We start from the raw sequence: 27,145 nt of genomic DNA on the forward strand, positions 1-27,145 counted from the left end.
TGGAGAAGGCAGCACCTTTACTTTGAGATCTGCTATATTTTTACATCCACCTTCTATCTTTGGGACTCCATGTGTGTCTGAGACTGGGATGATGGAGATTTATTTTTCATTTGGGTTCTTCTTTTGAGAAACATGGGATGTATCAATTCCTACTGATAGCTGACCCTGGGCTCGTCTTAATCTCACATTGTGATTCATCAATAAACATGCTCCAATCCAATAGTTGATCAAAACTCATTGTGTTCACCCAGAGGCTTTCATTTGTCCCAAACTGATCCACTGCATCCATCTTTAGCAGATGATGCGAGTTGTGACCTTTACTGTATAGTACACTAATGCTTTTCAGAACAGCGTCTTCTTTTTCTTTAGACCTCAAAGCATTGGCTTGTGAAGATTCCAGCTGATGTTTTGACAGGAAAACAATTTATGTAATTGTTACAATAATTTCCGTAGCGGGTGCAAACTATGTTTTACTACATGATTGGATTACTTTAGACAAATGTATGTGTTTGATGTTTGTACAGCTAAAATCAATTAATCAGTCAATGTACTTGCAAAAATAGGATAATAAAAACATTCCAAAATATCAACCTGAAGCAGAGCACGCTGGGGAAATGTTCATTTTAAACTTATAAAAATGTAGTAAAAGTCAGTATAACATAAAGGTTTTAAATCATTTGGAACATTTCTCTTTGAGTTACACTTAGTAAAAACATTTTAGTAAGAAATACATTAGGGTATACAGCGCACACAAAAAATACAGATGGGTTATTTAAAAACCATTTCAGTTTTAGTTTGGTGTTGTGTTATTTGAATGGTGGTATAGTGTGACCATTTCACTCCGACCACACCGAAAATCCTTTGAACACAAGGACGACTGTCATCTACAATGTGTTGTTACCATTGCCCGCGATACCATAAACAACACCAGCTCAAATCAATTCCATGATTACATCACATATGTTATATATCAATTTTGCCATGTATATAGTGTTAAAGGGGCACTGTTCTTCATCTTATGTTTACATAACTGATTTTAAACAATAACATGACTTGTCTTCTAGTCGTCCTTACTGAATGATACCAGATGTCTATAAGGCACTCTGAACAATCTTTGTAAAAAAATACATATTTGAAACATTAACGTTTAACATCTTCTGGTCATGTATGCATGTATTTATGCTTGTAGTTTAGTAAAAATCTTACATATGGCCCCTTTAAATAAAAATATTTAATGGAACATTAAAAGTGTGGTGACTGGTGCAATTGCTCTGCTTTTGCAAGTCAGTGGTGAATGAGGCCTGCAACAACTGTCTTCCACTTTCTTTCCCTCAGAACCAAAAATACCACAAATACTGTATCAGTGCACATTCAGTGCCTCACAGTATTATTTAGGGTCCATAGGCAGTTCCAGCATTTCAACCTATTTTGTCATGAAGAGAGAAAATGTTACAGATTCATGATGTTATTCTGCAAGAGAAAATATTGCTAGTTGATTGCTATTTTGATTGCAATTGATGCAGTTCTTAAGATAATGCCATGTGGCAGAGTTATTGTTCACATTATGCCATAGGGCTCAGAGAAAATACTGCTGTTTTACACCAATGTCTTGCAAAAGTACACATTTTGCATTCAGGCTGATAGTTTGCCGTTTTAAAGTGTAATGTATTTATGTATTTATCAGTACAAGGACAGGGTCATATGAGAATGTCACATTTTCTTGGTTCGCAAGCCCAGGTAATTAGAAATAGGATAACTTTTCGGGCCTCTAAACTAGCTAATTTGTTTGATTCATTTTTTTTAAAAATTGATTCGAATCAACCGAGGCACCCATCACTGCCGCTCCACGTTTCCAAGTAGTTGCCAATAGGCCACTTGTCTACTCTGCTGTCATTGGCGATTCACAGTGCCTGGTGCTGTCATTGGCGATCACAGTGCCACTGGAATAGACTTCCCCTATCCGTACTCACCACCGGAACTCGTTCCCATCCTGCTTTCCTCATTGGAGTTCCATGTTGCCGTTCACGACCCGCCTGCAATCCACTGAACGCCTCTTTCTTTTCTCGGCTTTGCTTAGCGACGGTCATATTTGCTGTCAGGAACAGGAACGACCACCACGGCAAAGGAGAAGTGTCGGCCAAGAGAAAGAACAGGGTTTTCTGACCTTTATGGCTACTTTTAAATAGCATGTTTAATTAACATATACATCATCGTATGTATTATAAAGACCATTCGGAATGAATTTGAAAACCGACCCTGCTATACCTCCGTTTTCGTGTTTCGTTCGACACCGTGGATCTCCAGGGAAATATGTGCCTGACTTCTCTTGATAGCCATTTTTTGCAGACAAAGAGAGCTGTTGAGTAGTGGTTATTAAAGACTACCGGGTAAGTTAATAATATTAATAACCACGGTTTATTGCAGAACATGTTATTTCGCTTGTTTGTGTTGGTAGATCCCAGTATTGTATACGTCCGTAATTCCGTATTAGATTTTTTTTCATGCTAGCTAACTAATTAGCTAGCATGCTAACGTTAGCGGACTGACTCGATGTTGTAGCATTGCAGCTAGTCGGCTAACTTACATTAGCATCATGCCAGTTAGCTAGCCACTGCTATTTGCGAAATTTGGATGAGGGGGTTGAACTAACTGTCGCTTAAGTTTTTGTGTACTGTACTGTTACACAATCGATCTACCGAGGTATATTATCATACATCATGTTTTAAACATTTTGTGTGAGTCAGGTCCTTACAGGTAATTGTAATTACACTGACACAATTGTCTATTCATTGCCAGCGGGACAGTATAGTAGCTATAGCAGTACTCTAACTAGCAAGAATAGGCCTTGATTTGTCAGTACTACTAGATACACTAGCTAATACGTTAGCTAGCTTAGTTACATCCTTTCTCGTCTGCAATGTTCAAATGTTTATTTAAGATTTACTTAATATACAGATTATTAATACTTATCAAGCTAATAGTCTGTTCTTAGCTATATTCTCAGTTATATTGTTAATCTAGTTTGCCTGACGTGAATTCACCGATTTCAGTGCAAGTCAATGGTCCAAATTCTAGTAAACTAGCTGCAATCGTTACTGGCCACCTGAACGATGTAACGGGTGTCGTTCTGTGCAAACGATCTGTATCATAATGCGTGCTGTCATTAAGTATTTACGTCATGCTAATATAATAATTAGTGCCAATTAGTGTAGTTCAACGTGTTCATTGTCATGCAGCTACCTGAAGTGTGAGAGAGCAATAGTCTGTTCATATTATTTAAAATACATTTGCAATGTCTTTGGCGCCGTGGCTTGCAGTATTTTACAGAAAAGGTTCTACATATCTGTCTGACTCGTTTTAAGGATTTTCACTGCCGAAGAGCCAAAGACTTTCTTTAGGTGTTGAACTTGTGTCTGAGCTTTGCTTATTCACAAATTGTTCAAAGCTGGCTGCATTTATTTGTGGCATGAGGTTTGACGATTTAAATGTCACAATGTTGAAACGACCATGAGATCCCTAAAAATCTAATGATCACAGAACACTACAAAAATATTTACGTTGTCTTTGGCCTATGTTAAAATTTGTTGTTTTATAGACTGAATTTAGAATTGATGATTTTTTAGCCAACAGTCACAGTAACTCAATGAAATTGCAAAAAAGTAAAAAAAAAAATGTGCCAGTTTATTAAAAATAAATAGAAATCTCAAGCACGTAGTTTTTCAGATCCTTTGCCATGTCACTTCAAATTCAGTTTGTTATTGGAGTACACCTGTGGCAAATTCAGTTGATTGAACGTGATTTAGAAAGTTTAATGTGTCTAAAGTTCCCTAATTTAACAGCGCTTGTCAGCGCAAAAACTATGCCAAGTCCAACAAACTCTTTTACCCTAGATTTGTGTTGAGGAATTAATCTTGTGAAGGGTATGGAAAAAATTGTTAAAAGATTGAAAGTTCCTATCATTGTAAAATGGAATTTGGGGCCACCAGGACTCTTTTAGCTGGCAAGTATCCGGCCAAACTTAGTAACTGGGAAAGAGGGAACCCGGTGTCCATTAAAGTTTCTCTGCAGAAATGGGAGAAACTGCGAGAAGGACAGTTCTCCCTCAATCAGACCTTTATGTTAGTGTGGCTATATGGAAGCCCCTGCTGAATAAAAGACATGATATTCCTAAATTACTCCGAGGTTTAGGAAAAAGATTATCTTGTCTATTGACACCAAAAATTATCTATTAGCCTTGAATGCCGAGCACTACGTCTGGCAAAAACAAGATTTCACACATCACCTGGTTAATCCTATCCCAACGGGAAGCCTGGTGGTGGGAGCATCGTGCTATGGGGATGCTTCTCAGTGGCAGGGCCTGTGAGACTAGTCCGGAATGAGCGACGAATGAACAGAGCCATAAACCGAAAACTGATTAAGGGCATGGAGGACCTCAGACTGGGGTAAATGTTCATTTTTCAGCACGACTGTGACCTGAAACATAGCAAAGACCATGCTGGAGTGGCTTCAAGGTAAGCACAGAACTCATCTGTGAGGAGCCCGGAATGTTGGAGTTCACTGATGCCCCCCATCGAATCTGACTGAGAAGATCTACAAGGAAAAATAGCCCAAATCCAAATGTGCACAGCTGGTAGATGCTTACCCAAGAAGACTCAAAGCTGTGATTGTTGCCAAAAGTGCTTCTGCAAAGTACTGAATAAAGGGCCTGAATGCCTAAGTATGTGAGATTTACTATTTCGGTAAATTGTCACACATTTCTAGATAAAAAAAACAACAAACTTTTAATTACTGGGCATGGTGTGTAGATTGATAGCAAAAGAAGACAAGTAATCAATTATAAATTCAGTTTATAGCACAAGAAAATGTGGAGGAAGGGAAGGGATGTAAATGCTTCTTGAAGCAACGCTTGGGAAAATAACTCATTTAAATACACATTTGTTTTTAAAATATGAGTATCTTAAAAGGGGATAATGATGAACACTGTCAATGTTCAAACATTGCTTGAAGTAACCGTTAGACTGTCTGCATGCAAATCTCAATCAGAGAGAGCAGGGTCGAGCTAGCTCAAGTGCATATTGCTCTCCCACCAAGGGATTTGATAGAACTTTGTGAAATCTATGTATAAAAACAAACAGATGTTTTGTTATGGAGGAAACACAAAATTGAGGAAACCTAATCCATTGTGATACATGCAATATACATTTTATGTTTTAAAGTACTTATGTAACAGCTACTCCAAAGATGGCTCATTGGCTTGTGCTCAAGCCTTTTGTGACAACTGCTATTGTGAAAAGGGCTTTATCAAATACATTTGATTGATGTTAGAAAAATGGTCCATGGCATTTATCAAATAAAATGTTATGGCATGTACCACAAATCATTGTGCTTTCCCATTGTTGTGTTTTTGTTTGTACTGATAATCGTTATTTCACTAAGTTCTATGAAATCGTGTTAGTGGGGGGAGAGGAATGCAGCCAGATGATGCTGCACTCACGCTAGCTTGAGCCTGTTCTCCCTAAATTAGAGACTTCTGTGCATAGAGAGAGTCTGACAATTACTTAGAGATTTATAAATGTAGACAAATTGTAGATATTCACTGTTGTTCTCCTTTAACCTCCTGAGACTGTGTCCACATTTGAAGACAATGTTTCAGTAAAATAAACCCAATATTGTCATATGAGGACATAATTTTTTCTGAAAAGTACTTCAAAGACAATGCTTAGATATTATACTTATCAGTTCCTGCTAATCCCACATAGCTAAGAGAAATTACAAATGCATACATTATCAAAGCTCAGGTCTTAGGAGGTTACGGTAATTTAATTACATTTCTCATAAAATTTACATAAAGGGGTAATCCACCCAAACTTACACCACAATGCTCTCTAGACAGATTTTTATCTCAATTCTGAGTTTTTACTGGTAGCTCTGGCAACGTTCAGTGTTCGTCTGAAGGCGGGGCATGGTTGTCAGATTTTTCTGATATTTCTAGCAAAACGACCACTCAATACACGTGCAAAATTTCTGAAGTAGCCCAATTCTTTTGAGCGAGGAGAGTAGCCCAGTTCTATGAGCGAGGAAAAAAACACACACTATGTTTTTACCTGTTGGGCAAAAGTATGAACTTTCTATACTTTATGCTTTTGAGTAAATCTATACAAAATATTTACTTTATTATTATGACAATATATCTAAATGGTCAAGTTCTATTTAAGTATTCCCTTTCCATCAACTGGCATATTTGGCAATCTGGAGTGCAGGGAATTGTTCTAAGTGTTATAAAATGGTAGGGTGTTAAACTTAGTAGATTGTATATCAATGAGGCGTTTCTATGCAGTTTTTAGATTTTACTAACTGAACCCTGAATTATGGTGAGAAAGTAACTTAATGAACCCTCGGCATTCCCCTAAGTGAAAGTAATTTAATGATTTGTGTTTTGGGGGTAGGGAACAAATACTGTTATAAACCAATGAGGACTCAAATATTACTGCATGCGTTATTTAATGTAATATGTAAATATATCTATATATATTTTTAATATTGTCATTACACTATTACTTATAATTCATAACACAGTGATTAACTACGATGCCGATAGTTATATCTTGCACACTCGCCGTGTATGGAAAGGCAGACCCCGCCTTACTTCTCAGGCTTGGGACTGCTGGTTTGAAAAAGAGTACCTGATGGATACCAACAAGGTTCGCCCCCAAAAAACAGTCAAAATACCCCTAATGTATAAGATTGCTTTTGTTGATGGTTGTTTGGACCTCGAAGCCCGTTCCCCTCCATTTTTGTAATACTAATTTCAACCCTCTAATCCAGGACTCCAGCATTTACTTCTAAAGCAGGAATCCAGCATTTACTTGTAGAGTAAGATTTGAATATTCCTGCCATAGAACTATTGACCAAGTCATATATATTCCTATATCATTGCTAAGAACAATGTAAAATGGTAATTGTTTTTCAGGCCGGTCGTGTAATGCTCTTATTAAAGACCAGTGAGCATTTATATTGTGCTGGTGAACAGGGTACTGTGCCATACTGGTCATCACAACTTAGGCATGTGCACATTTTGCGCTATCCCATAACCCTTTGGGAGATAACCGAAGGATCAGTGCAGGTGGAGTTGTTGTGCTGTTTGGCGTGAGGGTAGTGTCGGTTAAGCTGTTTTAGCTGGGTCTGAACAAAAGCCCAGTAAGCTGTTGTGGGCCCAGGATGGGTGGCCAACATGGTCTTATGGCATCATGAATGAACAGTTCAACTGCCCACATAGGATGCCCAGCGCCCACTATGGATGTCTGATTTTAAGCCTTTATCACAACTCTGGAAAGAAGTAGGCCTTACTTGCCTTTGTATTATAATCCTCTTGTCTGGATAGATAGAAGTGATGGAAACCTTTTGTGCCTTGAACTGAACAGATCCTCTCGTGGCTCTTGGCCATGCCGCACATCTTTTTAAAAGCGAGACACCACAAATATCTCATTTACTCTGGTCTGGCCAGAGAGAAGACTTCCTCGCTTAATCTGGTCTGGTCTGCTCTCCAACCCTCTCTTAGATCACTGGGGTCCCCAGAGGATGGGTGTGTTAGGCTGTTGAGTAGCTGAAGTAACCCAGTTCTCTTTCAACACAGCCGTGGTTTTCTATAGGCCAGAGTTGCAGTCATTGTCAGTAGAGGCTAGTTGATTACACCTTTAGTGAATTGTAGTAAAAAGCCAAAAGTGGCATAGTGCTCTGAGGAGTCTAGTAGGCCCCACTTACTAGAGGCACTTTTTGACTGTTGTTGTTTTTTGCCTCATTTATTTATTCAGTAGCCTAAGTTAACTGATGTGCTGTTGAACATGAGTCAGCGATTTTACTAGAATATATTGTTAGGGTATTCAGTGGGTAGTTCTGGTTCTTTTCCTGGATACCGATTTGCCGGCAATTGCCTGCTTAGTGATCTAAAGCGTCACGACCGTTAGGGCAGTTGGCATGTATTATGTGCGATTGGAATCATCAATGTCCTTTGGCATAGTTGGAGTCGCAGGTGCCTGCAATTTTAGTTGTTAAATCATTTTTTGTGGTGTTGGTTGGTTTTCTCTTCCCTTTTCCCCCCACTCTCTTTCACTTAGGCTATGCCTACATTGTATCTTGCTTTGCGTTTAATGCTCTGAGATGTTGCACTGGGAATCTATTGTTGGTCTTTGACTTACTCCAGCCACACCTCTGCACCATTGTTTTGGGTGTTTAGTTCAGTGGGCTCAGAATTGAATCATGCTATTAAGGGTGTAGAGTAGCAAACTGACCCCGTAGCATACACTTGCCGTGCTCTGCGTTGATTCTCGTCCACTCCTTCAGTATAAGCCTAACCACAGCTTATAGGTTCCCTAGGCACAGTAAGTTGTCTAGGCGAGAGCCCTGTTTCTCTTCTCTTCTACAACCTTATTGTATGGTGAAAGTGCATATCTTTGGCTACATCCCATTTCCTAGTTGTTACTTAGCACATATGGTTTTGAAACACCCTTATACATCTCATGACTGGCAGTGGTATGGTGGTGGGCAGTTCCACACTAAAGACACTTTTTCACTTTAAATATATGCCAAACAAAAACTAAGGTTTGCTAAGGTAAACAAACACGCGACTCGCCTATGCAGGGCGATTCAGCAATTTCCACGGAAAATGTGTGCAAAACACATTTAGGATGCAGTTGTGTTTGGGGAAGAGACTGAATGCAACCAAAGCACAGGCAGTCATTCTGTTTCCCCACTCTGCATGTACAGTTTTATATCAATGCTTTCTTAGTCAAATGTTCCTTTGGAAAATTTATCAAGTATTCCGTGCATATAGATTCATTGGTTGTTTAACTTTGCAATCATATGTATTTATTTGACACTGAGTAAAATGGACAAATCTCAGCATCTGTTTTATTCTGGAATTGCTCTGCCATGTTGCATGAATGGACGGGCCCCTCATCTACGGATGTTTTGGAAAATGCAGCTTAGAAAACGTTGCCGGCATTGCGTGCAGGCCCTCCGCAAATTTCCGATTTGTCACCAGACCAGCATAACCACTGTTAAAGTTGCACAATCACAACATTTATTTATTTGTAAAACACCACATGAGTTAGCTATTCTTGGGCACAATTGAAAGATGTTTTTGGAATCCTCAAATGCCTCTTGTCTTGTAAATGGTCACTTTTCTTTGTTTGTTTTTGTGGATGTGATTAGCGTGCGCAAGGATAAAATCTGCCAACCCACATGGAAAAACATGGCCTCGCTTAGATGGTTCTGATATTCTTTTACGTTGTTGTCCATCTGGAGCAAAAGACAAGAGCAGGGTACCGAATACTGTTTTTCTCCTGTTAATGGCATTTTCTGGATTTTAAGCTGTTGGCCAGTGGGCTGATGTTATGTTCTTTCCACCACATTGCTTGTGTTTAAAAGGTCTAATCTAAAAATAAACAAAAGTTCCCAGTGACGGTCTGAACTAGCCTCCTGACGTTCTACATATACATGTAAATAGTTTGTCTTGCGTTGAGTGAGGTTAAAGTTGCTGTTTTGGGTTGTTGTGCTGTTATAGTGACAGCAATAGAGGCCATCCCTGTCTGATATTACTGTTAGGGAATTTCAGTGTACATCAGAACCTGTCCTGTAGCTTATGTGAATGGACTTGCTGTTTGAATTAGATTGGCCTAAATTCTCATTTTAAGTGTGTCAACGCTGGACTCCTACACTGTTTATTTAGGCTACTGCGGGGTTTCCAGTTAGCCCTGTGAAGTGATGATGGATAGGTTCCTGTAATGCATATGATCATAACTAAAACCCTTGGCTGCTAAGTTGGGCTTTTTGAGGTTGTATGGGTCTAAAAGGATGGAATGCTGGGACTCTGTAACTTCAGAACGTTCTTTTGGACAGAGGGGAAGCGGTACCACCCCTTGAGAACAGAGGAAACGCCTCCAACTCGACACAGAATACACCCTCTCGCACTCATCCATGACCTGGTGTGACGGGAGACTGACTGACTGGAACACTGGATGGATTCTAGTGGGTGATGTCAGGCCCGGCCCGCTCCAGTCTTAACTGTTTACAGCCACAGTTTGAGGAGGAACGTCCTGTTAGGAACTCACCCTCCTCCCTCTCACTGTTTTGCTTGCCTCATGTGTTTGGCCTGTGAGCGTATAGGGAAACACACTTGACTCTGTGAGGTGGGACAGAGCCCACAGTGCAGTCTACGACCTGCTTATGTGTATGTAGTTCTGTAGCAGGGGACATTTCTGTCTGCCCTTAAATGTTTTTGATTTGTTGAATGCAATATAAATGTAAGAGTATGAGAGGGTATAGCGACGTTGTGCTGTTTTGGATGCCGTTACTTCAGCGCATATCGCTTGTGCATCACGACTTAGGAGCGCAGCCAGACTTGAATGTATGAACATTCCCTTTTTGTTCGAGTTGTGCTTGGTCTAGGTTATTGTGCAATGTAATGTATTTCCATTGACTTGCCAAGATAAACTTTTTTTAAAATAAGAGATGCTTGATGTTTAATAAAATGAAATCCTCTTTTTCTGTTTGGAAGTCACGAGTTGCGTTACACATAGTCACAACCTGCTTAAGGCCAAAGGAGGACAGGCCTTGGTGAATCAACGTAATCAGTCATGTGCTTGAGTCTAGGCCTGATGCCCGGGGCATCTTAACTCTGCAGCCGACTGCAAAATCCCCCTATCTATCGAACCCAAGCTTCTTCTGTGTGTGTGTTTCACATGGCTTGGTGAAGGCTGCTTAGTGACAGCAGGGTAGCGCATGCTCTGCTCGTCTTCTAACTGGGGCAGCTCGGTTATCTCTGCCTGTCAGCGTGGTGGGAGGGGAGGAGAAGGGGTACACCACGGCAGGCTGACAGAAGACCCCCTGGGTTCAGTTGAAAGGAACCGCTGTTAAGATACCTGTCGTGTGGAGGGAACAGGACTGCCCGCCGTAGTTGTCATTGGTTAAGAGATTCCATCAGGCGTGATGTCTCAGAGAGGCTAACCTTTTTGTTGGCAGTTTGGGGTCCCTGCCCTGAGTATAGCCCAGTTACGATTAGTTAGTGCATGTGTGTGTATGGGCTGTCTGCTAGTCTACCCTGCTGTGATGAGTGAAAGTCTTGGTCAGGTCCAGACTGGTTCTGTAATACAGTACATACCAGCAGATCTCTGGGTTCATTTATAGCTATGGCCTTGTGTCCCTGCACGTCTGCCTGGCAACTCCTCACTTACAGCTCCAACCTCTTCTCTTAAACACACACATGCAAGAACCACCAAATTTCCCCTTTTGTGTCTAGGACCGTGGTTCCCAAACTTCTTTGGCATGTAACCCCGTTTTTATATCAGTTTTCACTTTCTGTTTAAAAAGTGATGCATTTGACTCCCAAGTGATGTATTTTGACTCTTAATTGGAGCTCTGCTAGCCTGTTAAATAGTTTTATTTCAGTCTGAGGGAAGTAAGGTTTGAAATTGTTCTAGATAGATCATCAGGCAGAAAATAATACTGGTAGTGTCTTCTCCCCTGGTCTGATGTGCCGGCTGGTCCTGTCCACTCCATTCTTTGGGGTTTTGAAGGGTACAGAAGATGTGGCCTATGATTGTAAACTGTCTTTTTATCAGCATTTTGGTCATAAGCCACATTTGTAGGAAGTATAAATGAACTGCTCTTTGTTATTACAACTGCATTCCACTGCTACTGGACATTACTGGTGTAACCTCAGTTCTGTTTACAAAGCGTTGTTTTTCAGTTTATTTTGCAATCCCATTCTCAAAATAGGAGAACCATAGATTGGGAAACGTTCTGTAATGAATAGCATGGAATGATCCAGCTACTTAATGTTTTTAAAAATATATTGTATTCTGCTATTGTGTTAATAAGGACAGCAAGGTCATAGATGAGCTTCCTGACCACTAATTGGGCTAATCTGATGTGTCTCTGTCTGGCAGGTCTTGGTCTCCTGTCCATGGAGAAAGTGGCCAAGATGTGGAGCAACCTGAGGAGCCGATGCCAGACCCTGTTCCACAGCGACAGTGCAGGACCCAGTACAGAGAACGGCCCGGTGGAGGTGGACCGTATGCACTGTGCAGTGGACCCGGGACGGGGAGGCACCTCCCGCGAGCCCCAGGCTTCTCGGGCCTCTGGCGCGTCTCGTAGCCTCTTACCGCTCCCCATGGTTACCGGGGGGCGACGTCACAACTGCGTGTCCAACATCCCCCAGATCGTGGAGATCACCATTGACAGCAAGGACAGTGAGGACACCAGGGGGGGTCCCGGGGGGGTTCCTATGGGCCGGAGAGACTCGTACACGCGGCACGCGCCTTGGGGGGGAAAGAAGAAACACTCGTGTTCTACCAAGACCCAGAGCTCCATGGACACAGACAGGCGGTCAGGGCGTACGCGCCTCCCAGCCGGCCGGAGGGAGCGCCGTTATGGAGTCAGCTCCGTCCAGGAGACGGGGGACTCTGGAAGCGGTGGGCGTAGCGTTAGCGCCCGCTCCCTGCAGCAGCGACTCAGCGACACGGTGGGCCTGTGTCTCCCACTACCGCGGCGCCAGCGCTCCATCTCCACCAAGACCCCGACCATCTCCAAGCGAAAGATCCACCTGACGGAGCTGATGCTGGAGACATGTCCGTTCCCCCAGGGCTCGGACCTGGCCAACAAGTGGCACCTGATCAAGCAGCACACTGCGCCGGTCAGCCCGCATTCCTCCACGGCCCTGCTGGACGCCTTCGACCCGGCCCACCCGTCCCCCGAGGACGAGGAGGAGCGCCTGCGTGAACGCCGGCGGCTCAGCATCGAGGAGGGGGTGGACCCTCCACCCAACGCCCAGATCCACACCCTGGAGGCCTTGGCCCAGGGCTGCTCTCTGTACAAACTGGGACCAAAGATGGCCCCGGGCGCTACAGAGGGTTCCGGGGAGGCCCGGGGCACGGTGGCTGGCTGCTCAGGAACTGCGGCCGGTTCGTCGGTGTCGTCCATGCAGCTGCTCAGCGGGGCGACGGCCCAGGTGGCCGACTGTGACTCGGAGGAGGACTCCACCACCCTCTGCCTGCAGGCCCGGAGGCCCAAGCAGCGCCACACATCCGGAGACGGCCACCTGAGCCGGAGCCAGCCCGGGCCCTGGAAGGTGCACACCCAGATCGACTACATCCACTGCCTGGTGCCGGATCTGCTGCACATCACGGCGCTGCCCTGTTACTGGGGCGTGATGGACCGCTACGAGGCAGAATCACTGCTGGATGGCCGGCCGGAGGGCACGTTCCTGCTCCGCGACTCGGCCCAGGAGGACTACCTGTTCTCGGTCAGCTTCCGGCGCTACAACCGCTCGCTGCATGCCCGCATCGAGCAGTGGAACCACAACTTCAGCTTCGACGCCCACGACCCGTGCGTGTTCCACTCATCCACGGTCACCGGCCTGCTAGAACACTACAAGGACCCCAGCGCTTGCATGTTCTTTGAGCCGCTCCTCACGGCGCCGCTCCACCGGACCTTCCCATTCGGCCTGCAGCACCTGGCCCGTGCTGCCATCTGCCGCCAAACGACGTACGACGGCATCGGCGCCCTCCCACTGCCCCCAGCCCTGCAGGACTTCCTTAAGGAGTATCACTACAAACAGAAAGTGCGTGTGCGCTGGCTGGAGAGGGAGCCGCCACTCAAGGTCAAATAGAGGGCGTGGCTCCGGTGGCCTGTGTGCGCCAGGGGCGGAGTCAGGAGAAAAAAATACGGAAACTCCCAGCCAATCAGGAGAGGCCATACTGAAAATGGTACTGCTCAGTCAGGCGGGGAGGGGTTGACGAGAGGGCTGGGGTCAGGGTGAAGTGAGCGATCCACGATTCATTCTAATCTCTTTATCGTTTTTAGTTATTACTTACATCACATGGAATACGTATGATTATATTCAGTATAACGCTGTCTGGCAAGCACATGTTCTTAGTGTTAAAAAGGATCTGAACTGGAGGATACAAGGCTCCAGGCTTCGCCTCGCCCCCTCAGTCCCCTTTTGGTTCTGTCAAGTGTCTGCCTGATCCCACAGCATGAGCTGCCCGCATGCCGCTCCCCACGTCTCGATTTCGGTCCACATGGTTAGCTAGCTACGTTGTACAGTTCATTCGTGCTTTTTACCCCTGTCCCCCTTCGCTCGACTAGAAGACTGCCTGGCGGACCCTGTGAGGCTGGAGGTGTGCGGTTGAGTACCGCGGGTGGGTAGGGCTTGTTTGGTGGACATTGTCGTGCAAACACACCCAGCTGTCGTCATGCATCGTTGAGTAGGCCTGCGTCTGGAGGAAAAAAAAAGGTGCTGTTTATGGGTGCTATCCAGTAGGTCTTTGTCCAAGGGCGGTTGCGGAACGGGGCCATTTCCAAAGGTGCTGCTACGACATCCACAAGGAGGGTTTTTCCTGGATAAATATGAGGTTCAGGTGGTGGTCGTGGCCAATGGTGCTGTCGCCAACCGAACGTTTTTACAGGCCTTTCTGTTGGCTGCATTAACGAGAGCTAATTTAAAGCACATTTCCTGCAATTCTATAGTTTTTGCCACGTGGCTGAGATTTATTTTTTGCAGTTTTAAAGCTAATTACCTGCAATTGTACACATTTTGCCATGAGGCATACAGAGACAAAAATTTCACTTTTAAAGCTAATTCCCTCTCATCGCTACACATCTTGCCATAGGGCGGAACATTTTCAGTATTTGCCATGGTCTATGTCAGGAGTTCCCAAAAATGATTTTGCCTGTGAACTCATTTTTATATGAAAATGTTTTTACCTCCCCCTTGTAAAAAAAAAAAAAAGGTAGTGTAATCAACAACCAAATGTTTTAAATTGGCTCTATGGCAGACTTTCCCATTTTATTTTGCTGTTTGTAATTGTATTGTAATCTGAATGAAATACGGTTTGGGAAGTTCAGAAAAACATCAAGGAAGATCATTAGGCAATAATTGTATGGTATTTTGTGTCAAAAAGAACGCCATCAGTTAGCACTTTTCCATTCACCGTTCTTATCCGAGTGAAGTCATTGCTGATGTTCACAATTTCTCAATTCAACATGGTGAGATCTTTTTGTTAACTGATCTACATGTTCAGCTGACAATTTCCCAAATGTTTCATTCTGCCCATCCATAACCCAAGGACGTGGGTGCTCACATTACACCATGGTTACCTAGATGATTCTGACCTGCGTTGTTGTAAAACAAAAAAATATTATTTGATAATTGTTTTGGTCTCACATTCTGACTGCTGAGTGCTCATTGGCTATTGGCAGTATCAATGCTCTGCCCTGCGTTTTACTGAAATGCACCTAAATCTTTTTGGACTAATTAAGGATTTGTGCACATAGATTTATTTCTATGCACCTACGCTTGCATGCCAATGTGCTCCATGTAAAAAAAACAACAACAACAACAAACAAAAAGATTCTTGTCAGTGTATAGCCCTAAGTAATCCTTGACCGGCCGCCTCTTAGACCCCCCTCGAACTACACTGGTGATGATCAAAATGTGACACGTCAGAAAAGTGTTGGCCTATCCAGTTGAAACGCAAAAATCTGTCATTGGTAACTCATTGACCTGCTCACACTGTGCGTCCAGACGTCCCGGTCTAAGTCGAGCGTTCTTAGGAGTTCCCCTCAGTCTGTGACTTTGAAATCATGGCTGAATTGTGATGTTGGCCCTGTGCACCAGGTCAGATGGGCATCAGAACAGGCACTTTAACTGTAGTGCAGGCGAATACACGTACCCCCTCCCTCCCCCTGGTTAAATGTCCACGGGTCTTGTTTTTCCCTCAACATGCGTGCTGCCTTCGTGGTGTCACCTCTCCTTCTCTGTGTGGCATCCATGCTTCTCAGGGTCACTATCATTCATAACATTACTGTCATGGGCCTGCTTCATATTATCAGTACCTAAAGGAGCTCCATTTGACATTATGTACTCGCATTGTCACTACTAGCCATTTCCCCATAGTAACCTGGCGTATTGTGAGTGCTTGCACCAGGAAAACTACAACCACAAAGTCTAACCTATGTGCCTTTCCTAGAGCCTCCAGTTTGAATCCAGTACTTTTTAGGGTAAAACCTGCGTTGAACCTCTTGAGTCTGGTGCATGGAATACTCCAGCAGTACTTCCCGTTCACGCGGCTCTTTAAATGAGTTGAAGAAGGATGGAAAAACAGGGGGATGATGCTTGATCTCCGAACTTGTCCTCTAATGTTTGATAGATTCAAATATATATTTTTCAATTTAATTTCAATTTTCATTGAATCATATTGTTTATTAGCTAGCTATCAGTGAATACGCCCCTTCACTGTCAAGAACAATGTTCTTTGTTTCTGAAACCTGTTGGGTTGTATAGACGGCTGGGGTAAGCCGGCGTCAGGTCCTGGAGGGCTTTGACACGGAACATGTTTTTGAGCTGTTGAGATGCACTATACACTATAAAGGCTTGAGTCTATAAAATCTATGGAAACCTTTGAAAAAGATACTAAATATGAGCCTACAGCTAACCTGTATATGGAAATACTAGTATCTACTAATATAGCTCTAACACATGATGAGTGTAATATCACACCCAGGTGTGTGTGCGCATGTGTGTGCTTGCTTTCCGAGGGGTATCTGAGAGAGAATCATGAATGAAAATGTGTATGTTTAGCTTTGTCGTAAGCATCTGAGTGTCTGTGACCAAATCTGTGTTATTCAGCAGTATTGCACACAACCTGTATTGTTTTAGTAGTATTGCTTGTCACTAGGCCTATGTCTCTAAGGCTCTTTTTAAGATGACGATACTGAATTTGTGTTTCAAAACTGAACAAACATTTCAACAGAAGCTAAACGAAGCTCGGGACAGTCCCCCCGGATGATGTTACTAGGTAAATACAGATCAGCCCCCATCGCCTCACCTCTATCTTGGAACAGCTTTTGATGGCTAACTTCCCTCTGGCCATTGCCAAGCCTATTGTGCTGCCGTCGCCATCACTACTGAAGGTTAATGTGGTGTGTGGTCGTGTTCTGGTTTGACTGCGGAAGGGCAGGGATGTGTTTCATTGTCACGGATGGATGGTGTAATGGTTTAATCAACTAAGTCATTATTTCTTTTATACGACATCTCCCTATCCGCCCCCGCTCTCGGCTCCTGGAACGTACTACGGTGAGTCAGCAACACTGCTTCCCTGCACTTTGTTTTCAGAAAGTTCAAAGACTTCATGTGAACCTGGCCCATCTGCGTGACCTCTGACCCTTACAGGATGGCTGTGGTCCACATACATGGAAGAAGATGAGTCACTTGCATGTGCACTTATGTTCTATATCGGCGTCCGTGTCTCAAACACTGACATGTTGTACAGGATATCGGTGTAGAAGTCACACTACCACACACACACACACACACACACACACACACACCTAGCTCATAGCCACCTGTCGGTCATGCCATGGCCTACTGGCCCTGCCCCACCCCACCCGCGGGCGCTAATCACTGGCTAAATTTACTTTGCCGGGGTTCTAAATTTACCAGGCACTAAAAGGCCCACTGTGTGTTTCTAATGGGTGCAGTGTGACTCTTAGTGAGGGAGAGTTTCTCCCCTGCCTCTCTTCCTCTGACCACATCCTCGACATCCCTCTGCTGATGCTTCAGGGATACGTGGAGGAGACTTAGGGCCTGTTGTTTGTGCTGCAGTCCACTTCCCCTCCACATGCTGCTGCAGCCCAGCCCTGTTTGGGAGCTAGGCTAAAGTTAGCATTAAAAGAGCAGCGCCTCTGTCACACAGTGTACCATTGAACGCCCGTTTCCTGCTGTGGGCGCCGGGAGGAGGTCTAGGGATTTGGAAGTAACGGCACTTCAGGTGTGTGTGTGTGTAATCCAGTGCACTTGTGGGGACCAGATGTCCCCAGAAAGATCGACAAATGGGTTCCCATAAGGTTTTTGGCCAGTCCCCAATAGGGAAAATGAAATCCAGCTCAGGGGTTAGGTTTAGGGGCAGACATAACTGGGGACACTTAGAATTGGGGATTCTTTCAGGTTTAGGCATTAGACCGTTTAGGATAAGGTTCAGGCCTAATAAATAAGGAACATGGATTTTTGGGTCATGGTTAGGTCTCCATAAAGATATAAACAAAGGTGTGTTATTTGTTGAGGATGGTAATGAGTGAATATGAATTTGTGTCGGGATGAAAGTCGTCCTGGGGTATTTCATTTGCATTCAAACCGTTAGCGGTGTTGCTGGACTTGGGGTGTGTGTGGAGCCTCGTAGAAGGTTCCGGAGAAAGGGATGAGGAGTCCACTGTGAGGGGTGCCGCCCTATGAACAATGCCTCGTGTCCCGCTATTCTCAGGCAGGCCTGCCATCATGTTCCAGGACCTTTTCTCCACCCCAGTTTTCCCCATGGGAAATATGTGACCGTTACTCTACTAGCCCATTTGGCATCTGACCTGTAGAAAGGACCCTGTTGCCTGAGTTAGGATGAATTGAAGAGATTCTTTTGAATCTGTGGTGCATAGAATGTCTGGAACACATCGTGCACTCATCCACACACAGTCCCGTGTTGAAACGGACACTTGCTCAAGACTAGGGATGTGTAAAGAAGGACCACATTTTGCCAGCACCACCTATCTGCCATCAGAAAGGCAAAACAAGCAACGGTGTTTACATGTATATTATGTATGTAAGAAATTAATAAATAATAATTAACAAAAAAACTTCTGTACAAAAAAGATTGAAGATGCCGTGAACTTACTATTTTGAAAAACTATATCAGTGGTAGAGACACTATTAGCTGCACTATGAAAGCCTCATTAGTGGAGAGAAACCATTGGGTCTTGTTGTTAATCTGAGACAGGCAGGTCATATCACCAGCCGTCCATGTTCGACCACATCATGACCCCTGCCTGAATCTAGTACTGGATGTCCCTGGTACGGCTCAAAGGTTTCAGCTCTTAGAGGATTGATTACTTTTATTCTCATCTTTCCCCAATTTTATTTTATTTTTTTGGAAAGATGGGTTAAATGCTATATGCAAACAGTAAAAAAATAAACATGAATGACTTAAGGAATTATAATTTTGAATTCTTCTCCCTAATATGCAATGGAGTGTACTGTAACAATGGTTACAATCCTGTCACTTTAATGCTGTATGTGCACATTGGTTGCTGTGTGGATGTGGGTGCCGTGGCAACAGGACTTGACAATGATTGGGACTAATGGTTGTCATTCTACAGCACCATGTTGTTCCCAGACTGCCTTATTCGTTGTGACCAATCAGAAGAGCAGTCTAAAATCTAGGGCCGTGGCCGTTACCAGGCCTTTCCAAACTATGGTCAGACGAATATTGCCGTTATATTTTTCACCGTTTTCTTTTCTCCTTTTCTGTTTTTCTGTCTTTTCTTTTTTTATTGCTGTCAGGAAGGATTTGGAGAGTGTAGATGATGTTATCATGTTCACATTTCAGTCTTTGTTCTGTGTGTCTGCTTCACCATTCAGACAGTTGTTTCTTTCCAGTATAACCTGTTCATTTTAAAAGAGCCGTATGATGCGACACTTGTAGCTGTCACTCTTGGTGCTTGGCTTATGCTTCATTGTCTTAATATTCCAAATAAAACTGTTAAGTGTAATACTCCCTCAGCCGTTTTTGATTTTACTCCTGTTGTTCTTCTATCTCTCACGGTGACCAATTTTGTTACCAGTAGGTGTTCTCGCTCCCTAAAAGAGAGAAATCACTCAAATTTCAAGATGAATGTTTCAAAACAGTTTAAGTAATACGCAGGATTTGGTTTTGTAGTCTTGACTGTTGTAATTGAGTTAATCTAGCTAACTGGGGACACTGGGTCAGTACTGGATCCGAAGCGAGTATTTGGAGCCGGCCCATATGTATCACCCCTCCACATTCCCTCCCTGATCCCACCCCTTCCTCAGGGTTGGGCCTGGCTGCTGCTCTGCTCTTGTCTGGCCCACTGAGGGCCATCCTGAATGCCCCTCCCCACTAGGGTGTACCAGTAGCTGGCTGGAGACGAAGGCACGGCCTGACATTTTAGTATTTGTTCCTTGAAATAAAGTATAAATAGCATGTGGGTTATCGGTTTCAAGTTAGCTACCCGAGCCTTATAAATGATTGAAGCCCATCCAGGGAGAGTGGCAGGGTAAGCAAGCAGGCACGGAAGCGCTTTGTAGGCTTGCGAGGTGTGACTTAAAACGAGAACCTGTTGGAAAAACCGCAGAGCTTAATGAGTAATACCTGAACATGCTCAAAGCTTTCACAATCCCTCTCCAACCGCATGTTTGAGGGGATTCACTTGTGCAAGATGCTGCACAGATTTGCTAATGTTGATCATATAATGAGTGGTGTTTGGCAAGTCAGGTGAATTTTAGATCAATTGTTCTGGGCAGCACCTGTCGGCAGATCCCTATCTAATGTGCTTCTGAGACTCAAGCTCTGCTTTTGCAACACAACCAATGCCAATATCAAGTTCACTTGTAGTTGTAAACCTTACCTCAGGCCTTTAAGCTTTAGCCTTCAGCCAAAAAAATCTCAAAGCACTCTGGGAATTTTCAATAAGCTAAGATCCTTAGCTGGGCCAAGACTACTGGAATGAAGTTGAGATAAAGAAGGTTCTAGTTCTGTGTTCTGGGCCCAAACCAACAAAATGTCTACCTGCTTGGCTTTGCCTCGGCTCATCCTGAAACTCTGAGTATTAGCCTCCACAGCAGACATGGTGAAAGCCGCAAGTTTCTACAGTAACATAAATTATTTTGTCAGTTTTAGCACTTTGGTTTTAAAGTAATACAATGATTTGATGGTTAAGTTTTAGACTGATTTAATTTGGTGGTATTTCTGCCCCTTAATGGTGGAACACTTTCTGTACATGTTGTCCTCTACCATTACAGGAAACTGAAAGTATTTGAACAAATTCAAAATGTGTTGTAAAATATTATTTTACTCTTTTTCTATGTGCTGATTTTAGGTCAGTCAGTTCCATGGCACCAAGACAAAGTCATAAAGAACACCCATTGCTAGTCGTAAAGATGTCACCCGTGCACTCAGGCCAAACCTGCGATGACACCTCATGTTAAATCATGTGCTAAATTCAACAGGAGATTGACCAGGTCTGTGTTATAACTGTCCTCTTGTTGACTTGGAGTTAAGTCAACCCTTCATTTCTTCATTGTCACCCATTTCTGTTTAATTCAGTATTTAGTTCCTTTAGATAATCAATCAATACATTATTCTAATTATTAAATGTGTTTATGAGTTCTTTGCAAGAATAAGACTGGTGCTAGCTTAGCTGAATTAACAACCATTCAGAAATTAGATATGTTAATTAATGCGTTCAATTTGCAGTGGTCTCTTAAATGCAACGCTTTTGTTCCTCACTCAAAACCTTCCTTTTCAACTTTTTTGGAAAGGAAAGAAAAAGGTGCAGTGGTCTCTTAATTTTCCCCGGAGCTGTATATATACAATACCAGTCAAAAGGTTTGACTCTTACCCATTCTGAGTAAGGGGGTCCAAACATTTGAATGGTACTGTAATAGGCCCTGTTATGTTAAGCTTATATACACCAAGAAAAATCCCAAATAGGTTGGAAATCCCTGCTAGGCTATTTAAACTATGGGTATTTCCTGGTTAGTCGGTTTACCATTTCACTCTTTGTTCTCGGTGTCATTGCCAAACAAATGATTATGAGTCGTGTTTAAAAAAAATTTTGGGACTGGGGTCACTGATTCTGAGAGATGAACTGTGCTCCCGTCATCGAACGCGCTCCGACTCCACACATGCTCCTGAACCACTTATGGGCTTGACATCCTTCACTTATCAGCCTCATAGCTCTGCATTTCTCCCCGCGCACAGTGCTAAGTCCTGTGCTCAACACGGAGTCACACCACATGGCCACCCTTGTGTCGCCTACAGTCACCCTGACCTGCAGTACCGGGAAGGAGAGGACGGTAAGGAGAAGAGGGACAGCACCGTTGCAGTGTCTCCAGCAGTGGACCATAGCCAAGTCTGCGGTAGCAAAGCAAGCCTTGACCTCCCGCTCACCTCATCCACTCGTTCTCTCACACACACACATGCGCGCACACACAGGCTCCCATCCATATTTCATACCAGAAATACATCCCCAGACAGTATTTTACACCGCTCCAGATATCACCTCGTCCCAGTGGCTGGGATGAGAAGGCAGGGCCAGCAGCCCCTCTACTCTGAGCCAACCTGAAGCCAGAGGCCTGAGCCAAGAACAACAGGCCTATCGAATTGCACCGTCTGAAGAAGGAAGACGTGTAAGGGACTGCATGGTAGTATACCCATCCACCTTTCATTTCAAAGTGTGGTGAAAGATTTTCAACATCTTGGTGTTTCTTTGGTTCATAGACTTGTACCGTCATTAGTATATATCAGTTCTCCCCTTTATTGAGTCCTAAGGATCTTCATCTTTTCAACCTTGCTTTAGTAAATGGAGCTACTGTCTTTCATAACTTGATTGTCCCCTTTCCCTCTCATACCTATCCAACAGCTGGGAGCCCAAAACGGATTTTCTCCCCTTTCTCGCCCTGTTGAAGTCAATTAGCACCCAGCTCCTTCCTCACCTATCCCATATCCAGCTAACATCTTCATCATTAACACCCCTCCCACTCCCAGTGTCTTATCCCTCCAAAAATGGACCATATGTTAACAGAGAGCATCTGGACTTTTTTCCCCCCCTGGCAGAAACACTGGAAAACTTTAGCGGGCATTTCCTTCCTCTATCTTTGCTGGACCTTCGTATCTCTCCTTAACTGCTTGCTGTCCACTAGCCCCCCGTTACGGACACAATACAGTAAGATATAATGTGAATATAATGCATATTAATTCAGGGTCCAGCTCCTAGCGATGGCTGCGTCTATCCATCTCTTGTTCATGCTTTATTTTTTCTACCCCCCTCTCTCCAAGTGTAGCCTACTGTATCATTGTTGCTTGGCTGGCCTTCCTATAAACTCTAAGCTCAGGATCTCTGCTAACTCTCACCCCCAGCCTCCCTGCCTCTTGAAGGCTCCGGAAAATTCTGCTCACTTAGATTGCTGGCATCGGGATCTCACTCTATATATGTGTTTATGGACAAATTCCTTCCTCCTCGTTCCCTCGCTTGGGTTGCAGGCTTTACATGCCAGCATTATATTTAATCTCTCTCTCTCAAGAAAGCAAGGGCCCTGTGGTGGAGCAGCGTGGGGCTGTGCGGTGGAGCAGCATGGGGCTGTGCGGTGGAGCAGCATGGGGCTTTGGGATGGCGCAGTATGGGGCTTTGGGATGGCACAGCATGGGGCTTTGGGATGGCGCAGCATGGGGCTTTGGGATGGCGCAGCATGGGGCTTTGGGATGGCGCAGCATGGGGCTTTGGGATGGCGCAGCATGGGGCTTTGGGATGGCGTAGCATGGGGCTTTGGGATGGCGCAGCATGGGGCTTTGGGATGGCGCAGCATGGGGCTTTGGGATGGCGCAGCATGGGGCTGTGAGGTGGAGAAGCATGGGGTGGGGGAGTATGGGGCGGTACGTGGGTTTGACGATTGACTGTGAACTTACTTACTCAAAGTTCATTTCAATAGAACAATGGGAACCAGGAGATGAAGCCCTGAGCGCTTGTCCAGTCCTTACTGGCTGACCGGATACCAGGTAGTGTCTGGATGAGACTAGGTAGATAGAGAAAAGGGTCTCTGCGGTTTTCTTTCCCAATGTCTGTTCCCAGAAGGATGAATCAGAGAGGAAAACCACACTATGGTCTTAAGCCTTTTCATCTTCTGTTGTTCAGCCCAGAGCAGCGAGGGGTGGGTCACGGCCTTACCACATCTCTCCTCTTCCCAACCGACCTCCCAGGGGAGTCCTGTGACTCACAGTGCTGTCACTACAGGGCTGGTCAGAATTTCAACACATTTCATGGGAGTTTAATGTTACTGTCTGTGAAATGTCTGTGAAATGTGTTGGTTTCATTGCGATAAGGACATCCTCCACCCGTAAATTAGGACATAAAAACATATGTGTAAGCAAAGTGAACATGCCCTCACCCTAATCACTTAAACATTCATAAGGATGTCACGCTCCATGTCAGCTTGCCTTGTGGAAATAGTCTTATATTAGGCTCCCTGCTCTTTTTGTAGTACTAAAGAAGCTGTTCTAAAACGCTACTACATGTGTCGTACTGTCGTTATATATGTAATTTATCACACAGGGGTTTGGTGTTATGTGCTTTACATGCAGCCTTGCTGAGGAAAATAGAATTCTAGGAATAGAGCCAGAAGTTGAGGAATTACTGCCCAGCTCAGACTTTCTTTGCCACTCTAGACCTCTGATGCAGTGTCTGTACAGATATCGCTGCTCCTGGAACTCTGAAAGAAGAGACAGATAGAAAAGAGGCACTCCCTGTGCTTTTCTCTTAGCTCTCCATGAATGATGGTTCATTGCAAATGCCATGCAATGAGAGAGGTGGTGTCTTGCTAATAATTTCACAATGGATTGTGGGTAGCGAAGGGTCAAGAATGAAGGGCCGAGAGGGCATTTCTGGTTGGCAAAGAATAATGTTTGGTGTTGAGAATGGCGTCAGCGCCAAAGGCTCAGCTCAGAGGCGGTGTGTCTACTTGTGGGCTAAACCAAGTGTGCAGGGCCTAACCCTCCAACAGGAAATTACAGAAGTCTGTGCAGAAGCTAAAAATAATGTCTGTTGTTAAGGGAGAATAGGACTGAGGAGGTTGCATAGTAATGCAAATATTATTGCAATTAAACCACAGACCTACTACTTATTTTAAAGAAAAGGCTTGCTTGAGAAGTTGCTGAAAAGGAAAGAGAAAAAAAGAGGAGGTGAGTAGAAAGCCCTCACATAGAAGATGGATTGGAAAACACTAGTAAGTGGGGGAGCAGTAGTGAGGAATTCCATTAAAGCAGGCCATGCTGCTACTGATTTTCTAAAGTTCCCTCCCCTTTTAAATTTACAAAGATGCTAACACCCACAAAACAGTGATTTATCCAAATAATCAGTTAAGAAAAATCTCAGCACTGGAACAAAGTTCCTTGTTAGTCATGGCAATCCAGTCTATGGCTTGTATATGTAAAATATGTCTTTCCACGAGAGATTACCTATCATCTGACAGGGAAAAAACAATACTTGATCCATCTGTCTTAATGTGACTGCCGTTTTTGTTTTACTTTAATGATTTCAGTATTGTTAAAAAAAAAAAGTAAGAAGAAAAAATCCTCCCGAACCGTAATGTTGGCACTAATCTAACAACCCCACCTCCTCCTAGTTCTCCTCCGCCCTCTTCCCCCCTGGCACTCAACGGCACCCTGGCACTCAACGGCGTGGAGCTAAGAATGGCGCTCTCCTCCGGCTCACGCAATGTGGTGTGCTGAAATTTCCTGCAATAAAAACCTGATTGGGAAGATACCCATTAAAAAGTGTGAGGAAAGAGCTGTGAGCCTGCCAGTCAACTGCACTCACAGAAACAGAGAGTGAAGAGGTAAGAGGTGCTTGATGAAAAGGGGATGTAGATGTTAAAGGGGAAGCAAAGAGAAGGACACTCTCCTTCTTGACCATTGGTTCCCCTGCAAATAATCCTTAAAGAAATATAGGTTTCTAATCCCTAAAAGAACCTTTTTCTCTGTGTTTCTTTCTAATCCTGTTTTCATTTAGCATATGGCAGATCTCCCGCTCTTGCTGAGTTTCCCAAACCCAAAGCTATTGCCTGATTCACTCCCTCTCTCATATAATTATTCCACTGGACTGTGTTTATTCACGTTGCTTTTCCAGCACTGCCTGTTCTCCATTTGGGGTGACATCATGGCCACAGTGTGGCCCTCAGCGGCCTGGCTCTAGACCTGCAGTACCAGGGTCACCTGGAAGTCAGAGGAAGACAGGGATGGTTTGCACTGCAGGGGGTTCGAAGACAAACCTGACTACATTCATTATTTATTCATTATGAATTATTTCATTATTCATTTCAAATCAACAGTAACCGACAGCATATCTTAAGGGATCTGGTGAATACTTTTAGAGGGTCTAATAGAATGCAATTTCACGGTATTAATTGACACAGAGATATTGACTATTTCACCAATCAGTTAAGAGAAAGAAGGAAAAGGAGGGGAGAGGAGAGGGACAGACAAGCTTAACACGATAAGGCATTAAATAAGAATGGAATGAGCTCAATTGAAGACAATGATCTGTCAGCTGAAAAAAAAAAATCATCCCTTTTAGTCAATATTTAGTATAATATATAATATATCTGGACACAGCAATTTTCACCCATTCTTTGAAAAATAGCTCAAGCTCCATCAAGTTGGATGCGGACTTTCGGTGAACACCAATTTTCAACTATTTCCACACATTCTCAACTGGACTGAGGTCTGACAGACTTGTCCCAAAGCCACTCCAGTATTGTCGTGGCTGGGTAAGGAAAAACCTTCACCCCAGTCTGTTGTTCTACACACTCTTGAATCAGGTTTTCTTCAAGGACACATTTGAATTTTGCTCCTTCCATCAATCCTGACCAGTCTCCCAGTCCCTGGCACTTAGAAGAGTCCTTATAGCATGATGCTCCCACCACCATTCTTCATGGCCAAATACAACGATGAAAGTCTTACCAGACCACAGAATCTACTTCCACTTGGTGTCAGAGTCTTACATTTGCCTTCAGGAAAACTTTTTTTTTTTTTTTTTCAGCAATAGATTTTCACTGGCCCAGGAAGGCTTTTGTGAAGCATGCAGGCTATTGTTGCAGCATGCTGTGTCTCAAAGTCACCCATGGGAGACTTTAACTACTTTACAGTTGCCATAGACCTCTTGGTGGCCTCCATGACTAGTGCCCTTCTCGCCTGGATGCTCGGTTTTTGAAGACAACCTGTTCTAGGTAGATTCACAGTTGTGCCATACTGTATTCTCTCCAGTTCTTAATTGTGGACTTAAGTTTGCTCCCCAATGGGATATTCAATGCCATGGAAATGTTATTAGATCCTACCCCTGATTGGCACTTTTGAAGAACCTTTTTCCGGATTTGCTATTAATGTTCCTTCGTCTTCTCAATGTAGTTTTTATTAGAAATTGTACTAACCAGCTGTGGGACCTCTCAGAGAGAGGTGTATTTAACCTGAAATCGTGTGAGACACCTTCATTGCAGGCATGGGGACTCAATTCATTGAATAATTTGTCATAC

The 27,145-nt window shown here is 43.8% G+C and overlaps 1 protein-coding gene across 1 annotated transcript; it reads left to right on the forward strand.

The window, feature by feature from the left end:
• The first annotated feature begins 1,917 nt into the window (after positions 1-1,917).
• socs5b (suppressor of cytokine signaling 5b) lies at positions 1,918-19,593 on the forward strand. Its single transcript, XM_010904888.4, has 2 exons — positions 1,918-2,387; positions 11,946-19,593. The coding sequence occupies exon 2, from the start codon at positions 11,963-11,965 to the stop codon at positions 13,664-13,666; it is 1,704 nt and encodes a 567-aa protein (XP_010903190.1). The 5' UTR covers positions 1,918-2,387; positions 11,946-11,962; the 3' UTR covers positions 13,667-19,593.
• Positions 19,594-27,145: the final 7,552 nt, after the last annotated feature.

Source organism: Esox lucius, chromosome 6 (assembly GCF_011004845.1).
Source record: "Esox lucius isolate fEsoLuc1 chromosome 6, fEsoLuc1.pri, whole genome shotgun sequence".
NCBI classification, from domain to species: Eukaryota; Metazoa; Chordata; class Actinopteri; order Esociformes; family Esocidae; genus Esox; species Esox lucius.